This window comes from Lynx canadensis, chromosome D2 (assembly GCF_007474595.2).
Source record: "Lynx canadensis isolate LIC74 chromosome D2, mLynCan4.pri.v2, whole genome shotgun sequence".
Taxonomy (NCBI): domain Eukaryota; kingdom Metazoa; phylum Chordata; class Mammalia; order Carnivora; family Felidae; genus Lynx; species Lynx canadensis.
Window position 1 is genome coordinate 79,887,936 of NC_044313.2, and position 6,952 is coordinate 79,894,887.

The 6,952-nt window shown below is 51.9% G+C and overlaps 1 protein-coding gene across 2 annotated transcripts in view; it reads right to left on the reverse strand.

The window, feature by feature from the left end:
* Positions 1 to 1,852, reverse strand: part of PAPSS2 (3'-phosphoadenosine 5'-phosphosulfate synthase 2) — a 71,971-nt gene extending 70,119 nt beyond the window's left edge. The window contains exon 1 of one of the 2 annotated variants that reach the window (XM_030334802.2): positions 1,760 to 1,852. In XM_030334802.2, the coding sequence (XP_030190662.1) occupies positions 1,760 to 1,786 (27 nt within the window). In that variant the 5' untranslated portion in view covers positions 1,787 to 1,852. The remainder of the gene's footprint in view (positions 1 to 1,759) is intronic. The other variant, XM_030334800.2, reaches the window with a different exon arrangement.
* Positions 1,853 to 6,952: the final 5,100 nt, after the last annotated feature.

Below are 6,952 nucleotides of genomic sequence, written 5' to 3' on the forward strand. Positions count from 1 at the left end.
TAAAGCTTGAGAGATTTCCCATGCATTTAAAGCTGGTTTGGCTGACCCAATCGCATCTATCTGGCCCTTTGGGCACGAGCGCTGGTACCTGGATTATAATCGTGTTGGCTAAATAAAAGCTCAGGAACCCTGCAGCTTTTTCAGGTGTTAACTGAATCCTATACAGAACACACACACACACACACACACACACACACACACACCCCAAAGAAAAAAGAGAAGGTTCAAAATGTGTAACCAGAGAAAGCGAAGCCTCTGGTGGTCACGTTTCTACACTCTCTCTGACCACACGGTTCCCAGGATCAGTGTGGAAAGCTCCTGGTCTCAAACCCCACTCGCTCCAGCAGCTCTTGCGGAGTGGGGGCATGAAGGGAAAGCCCACCTACCCCTTCCTTACTAACGCTTGAGGAGGCTCCCTATCAGAACAGGGAAGGAAAGAACTAACCCCCACCCCCATTTGCAAAGCTACCAAGTGCCACAGCAGCTCATCACTTAAAAGATACCATTCAGAATTTTACAGAAATTAACCGGACTAAATGGGACTAAAACAGAAGTGATTTTCACTTGACAATATTTTTAAACATACCACAATACTGAGAGGCTCCCCACTTTAAAATAGCTCCTATAAAAAGCAGCCGGATCCCATCCCTCCTCCTGGGCCTTCCTGCCAGGATGGGTCGTGTGGTCTGAAACGAGGGGGCCCCCACCCCCTTTCCCTGCAGCCCCTGAATCGCCCCACCAGGCTCCTTCCCCAATTCCTGGCTTTCCACGTCTCCTCCCAGCCCGCCAGGAACAGACCTCAAAGATAGCTCAGTAATAGGCAGTCTATAATCACAGTAATAAGCACGTACCAAGCGCCTACTATGTGCCAAGTTCGAGTCTAACTACGGGAGCGGGGTCAACCCACGCGGTAACCACAAACATCAACCTGAGGCGTGCAGCGTGGTGAGGACGGATGCTCAGCAGTCAGACTGCGGGCTGGGACCTACGGAAGGCTTGCAGACCACCTGGTGTGGCCCAAACGCCTTCCGCAAGGCTCCTCCCAGGTCCGGAGTCAAGGATCACAGCTGCCATTTTTAGGATGCAAAATTAACAGGAGCCCCTACTGCTGAGTGAGAAGGGAACTTTTCTCTTTGACAAGCCCTCTATCTCCCATAACGGGGCGGGGGTGGGGGGGCGCAGATTAGTTCCGGACAAAACCGAGCCTCTAAAAGCAGCTAACCCGCCGAGCCCAGGAACCCCCGGGCCCGGAACCGATGCCACCAGGGAGCTGACTCCAGCTGGAGGGCTAAGCGCTGCGGGTGTAGACAGCGGCAGCGTCCTCCGTGAGGTCTGTCATTAAAGCGCACTCCGAGGAGGCTGCGTGGACCAAGCCCCGGTGGCTGTCGCCGACGGGCGCCCAGCGACCAGTCCTGGCGGCACCGGGCTGGGCTCAGCCCACCGCCCACCCCAGCGGCGCGGAGCTCACACGGAAGAAAAGGCGGGTCCCGGGAGGCCCTTGGGCAAGGGAGGAAGCGTCCTGCCTCGGCCCCTCTCCCGCGCCCCGGACCCGCCGCGCAAGCTCCCGAGGTCGCTGCCGGGCGCGGCGACCCCGAGGGGCGCAGGTTCCCGGAGGCGCTGGCGGGGAGGGCCGCCCGGGGGTCCCCCCGCTTCCCCTCCCCTCCCCTCCCCCTCCCCCTCCCCCGCGCCCCGCGCGCTCGGCGGAGTGGGACGCGGGGCCCCGGCAGGCGCGGCGGGGGGCGGGCGGCCCGCAGCCTACCGTCTTCTGCTTCTTGACCCCCGACATGCTGGCGGGCTGGGCGCTGCGCGGCTCCGGGAGCGGAGGCGCGGGGACGCTCCGAGCGCGGCGGCGGCGGCTGGGGCCCGGCTCCCGGGAAGGAGGTATAAAAGGGCTCCGCAGACACGTCGCACTTCCCTTGACCGGCCCCCTCCTCCCACTCCTCCCCCCGCCGCGCTCCTCTCCGCCCCGTCGGCTCCGCCGGCAGCGCCCAGCCCAGGGGACCCGGCGGCCGTCTGGGCGGGGTCCCGGGCCCGGCCCCCCGACTCGCCCAGCCGCTGCGCCCGCGCCAGGCCGGGGTCAAGTTCGCCCTGCCCGGGCCACTCCCGGCGGCGGCCAGGGCGCGCCCCCGCCGGGAAGGATTCCCGCCTCCGGGACCGGCTGCGGGGCGCCCGCGCGTGGGCAGGGTCCTCGGTGGGCACGGTCCTCGGTGGGCACCGACGGCCGGCCCCGCTTCGCCTCCGCTCGCGGCCGCAGCCGGGGGGGAGGGCACGCGCCCTCTGCTTCGCGCGCCCCCGCGAGGGCATCAAGGCCTGCTTTCTCCCCGTTTTACAAAAGAAGCAATCGAAGCTTTCAGACTTTCCCGAAGGTACATTCTGAGGCCGGGGGATTCAGACCCGGGCGGGCGGCCTCCGCAGCCCAGGCTTTCTACCCCAGCGTCCTCGAGCGTGCTGCTAAAATCCAGAAGCCAAGGTTCGCCTGCGCCTTTGCGCCCGGCACGGTGCTAAGGGCTTTGCATGCACTCACTCCTTTGAGCTCGCGGTGTTTCTCCCCGAGTTACAGATGGGCCCCAGCGGGCCCTCCTCCCCACAAAGTCTAGGAAGCAAGGGCAGCCCCAGACAGTGGCCAGTGGTGGCCCTGCACTGTATTCCGTCCCCCGCCCCTCCCCAAGCATTCCTCTAGTACTTCCGTGTGGATGGGCCCTGTGGGGAAAGAGCAAAAGAAAGGAGGCCCTACTCCAAAAGCCTTATGACCTAGACCCTCGGGCATCCGAGATTTTATCAGATTTTATGGGAAGACAGCATGAGGCCAGCCACCCCTCTTAACCCAACCGTCTTCGAGGAGCAAAGAAGTATTCACTCCTTCCCTATGGGAAGGCGGGAAGGAAAAACGTCAGGATCCAAAACCTCCAAAGTCAGCCTACATGCCTGTGCAGTCTTGAAATGTCAGTGGATTTACTTTCTTACCCACCGTGAATAATGGACTCCAGTTTTTGTTCTAGGCGCCAACACTCTGAACGTACGTGGTTTAAACGGTAACATCCACGCTAATGTCATCGGAAAGAGCCTCTTGTATCGGTTCCGACCGTATCTTGAACCCTGCCAGATCCTGCCCTCTGCAAAAAAGGTAGACTGTGGATGGAGAAATGGCAATTTGTATCACGGTTATGGTGTTTCATGTTGCCTCTCAAATAGCGGTGTTTTTGAAAAAGGAAGTTAAGCGCAAGTCCCTAAGGATTACCTCCTGGAGAAGGAATACAGGATTGTTTAGACCTGGGGGAGGTCTTGACATCCTTTGTGCAATCGCCCAGTATTTCACAGAGGCAGTGTGAACCACAGAGGCAGTGTGAAGACGGAGAGCCTGACCCTTGTCACCAGGTGGGGGGGGGGGGGGGCAGAAGAGAATTAAAACCCAGGTCACTGACTCCCTCAGTGCCCTGGGAGCTGAATCACCCCATCACTCGGTCAGCAATTTCAAGATGCCATGAAACCGTAAACTGGACTATTTATCTTGTTTTAGATATAATTAATTTTCTAGAACTTTGGAATAGATAGGCTTTACAACTTCTCTGGAAGCAGTTCTTGTGAAATAGAAGGACCCAAGCTGCTTTAAGACCCTTGAACATCACAGCATCCGTCTCAGTGGGATTCAACATGGTAACTCACTCAAAAGCAAAATAATCATTCTTTTTTACTTTCATGGTTGTTGTTGTTGTCGTTGCTTTTTCCTTTAAAGGCAATGTCTTGAATTCTTTTTCATTTCACTACCATCTTGGTTCTAAAAAAGGACATGCCTTCTTATGGGCAGCTGGTAGCTTAATTTTTGGCGTCTATGATTCCAGCCCATTCGAGCTTGAAAGAAGACTCATTCAGGAGAAGGGTTGAAGTCTGTCATTCATATGGACACCAGTCCCGTCACTTTCTCAGTAGTGTTCCCTCCAAGACTCCAATGGGAATCACTGTGGGCTGCATTGTGCCAATTTGTAATCCTTACACGAATGTGCACAAAGGTTTTTTTTTTTTTCTTTTTTTTCTTCTTCTTCTTCCTATTTACTTTTCTTCCTTCCAGAACTGGCTGGGCTTAATAATTAACTTAATGAGCTGGTGGTTACTACTTGGTCCTTTTCTTGTTTAGAAAAGATGGAATCAGTCAGCTCCCACAAATAAACAAGGGAAACACATTTGCAAAGAACAACGGTGATGGTGAGATCTTTATGCCATAGGTTCTCCAACACATTTTGGGGGGGTTGCGGGGCTCATCACATTTTAGGGGATCTAGCCTGGAGGCATGCTCCCCAAGATGGCCATTCCAAAAGAATGCAGCTACATTGCCCCCTAGTGGCTGCAATGAACGGAAAAAAAAAAACCCAATTGTTGAAACCCCCTTAACAAAAACAGTGGAACAGCTGTCTTGAGTCAAGAGGCCCTTAGAGAAAGTCCTCTAAAGGACCCACTCTTCCCAGGCACATGTAGTCCCAAGTCAAGCAAGATGTGGTCCCTGTCTTCAAGAAACTCACACGCAAGTGCGGGTGACAACTGCCTCCCACATCTGTCCCAATCATTTCAATACAGTCCCTAACTGGACAGGTCAAAATGGTACATGACTTAGCCAGGCACATCCCTCGTCTTTGAAGCACAGCTAAAGGGTTCTACTGCGGCATGGTTCTGCTGATAGGAGTTCCAGAAACCGCTCTCAGCAGGCATCTCCAACAAAGTCCAGTTCGGGATTTTATAAACCGCATTAAGTGCCCTGGGACGCCTGGGTGGCTCAGTCGGATGAGCATCCACCTGACTCTCGATTTCGGCTCAGGTCACGGTCCCAGGGTCGTGGAACCGAGCCCCACGTCGGGCTCCGTGCTGAGCATGGAGCCTGCTTAAGATTCTCAGTCTCTCTCCCTCTGCCCTTCTCTCCTGCTCGTGCTCTCTCTCTCTTAAAAAAAAAAAAAAGGAGCAGGAGAAGGCTGTAAGACAGGACGTGTGCCAAGCGCAATCCGGCAGCTCATTAGTCATTACCGGATACTTCCTGTGTCCGGGGATGAAAAGTCACTGTCCCGGGAGTCCATGGTCTGGCGAGGGAGATGGATATGTACACAAACAATTCCAAGGGAACGCGGTAAGTGCTGGCATAAAGGCATATTCAGAGTAACAGGGAAAGAACCCTCCGACGTGCCGTGACCGCTGGACTATGAAGAGATTCTCATGGGTGGTGATAATTTAACTTGAGTTTCAAGGGTACGAGAAAGCCAGGTAGACGGGTGATCTGTCACCAGGCTGATGTCCCCGCCGCACGGAACACCCCGCCATTCCCTGGCCTCCTTCCAGACGTGCCCCAGCCTTTGCTAAAGACCCAAGCAGAGCAGAGCAAAGCTGCAGCCAGCCAGAGCACACGGGAGCGCGGACTCGCCCGCCAAGAACCTGCCCACAGAGGAAAAGCCCCCACCCCCAGGCAAAAGGGACAGTCTTCCTCCATGTCTCAGGTGGAATCTGGTCCAAAGCGTCTACTCTTTGTATTGGTGGTAAAAGAAATGCACTTTATAAGCACACACACACACACACACACACACACACACACACACACATTATGCAAAATAGAAACACTTAGGGTAGTTAGGGAAATTCACTCCAAAATTCAGCGGAAACAAGTTACACTTGGTAACTGGCCGAGTTTTCAGTCTCCAACCATTTATTTTAAAACGTGTTTAGCAAGGTAGAAGATAATGTAAGCCATGTCACTTAGAGGCTTTAGATTATCAGAAAAATTTTCAACTGAACTTACATTATGTAACTATTGACTATCTCATTAACAAATTACGTACCTTAAACTTTAACTGATAAGAAACACGTCCAACGAAACTTAGCTAAACTTTAAGACATAAAGGAATGAAGGAGAGAAGGAAGAAAGAAAAAAGAAACGACAGAAAGAAAGAAGTGGAGATTGTGATATCTGGCCAAAAATTAAGAAAATATCACACCAGGTGCCTGGGTGGCTCAGTCGGTTAAGCGTCTGACTTCAGCTCAGGTCACAATCTCAGTTTGGAAGTTTGAGCCCCTTGTCGGGCTCTGTGCGGACAGCTCAGAGCCTGCAGCCTACTTCAGGTTCTGTGTCTCCCTCTCTCTCTGCCCCTCCCCTGCTCGCTCGCTGTCTCTCTCTCTCTCTCTCACAAATGAACATTTTAAAAAGTTAAAAAAAATCACAAAAGAGACATATTCAGAGAAATTAGTTACACTGTTAGAAATCTGTCTCTAATTATGAAAGGACAGAAGTATTCCATTTAGAAATCACTTCTACGGAGACACGGTAAGTGCTCTCTTCCAACACAACTAAGAAATGTGGTGATATAATAAATATTATGGTGATTAGCGAATAAATGTACAGTTAATCTGCAAATAACTGGAATATAATATGTTGAGCATAATTTAATTTACTAGTGTGTCCTAAACCTTCTGTAAGGATTTTATAAATTTGGACAGCCACATCATGTAAAGCTAAGCAGTAAAAAAAAAAAAAAAAAAAAAAAAAAAAAAAATCAACATATTCTCTCACTCTCTCTATATCTTTTATTTTTTAAATTTAGTTTTAAGTTTACTTATTTATTTTTTTAGTAATCTCTACACCTAACATGGGGCTCCAACTCAAAAACCAAAGATCAAGAGTCACACGTCTTTCTGACTGAGCCAGCCAGGTGCTCCCATCTCTCTTAGATAAAGATACAAAAATCCTAACTTATAGGCATCAGGCTTCCTTACAGTATTATAAGAGAGTTTTTATGGATACTAAGCATTTTCTGAAAAAGGACTAGTTCTACACATACATTGCTATTTTTCAAATGTCTTTAGATGCTGCAGTAAAGAAGAAAATTCAAGGGGTACCTGGCTGGCTCAGTCGGTTAAGCATCTGACTCTTGATTTCTGCCCAGGTCACGATCTCACAGTTCATTGATAGTGAGGAGCCCGC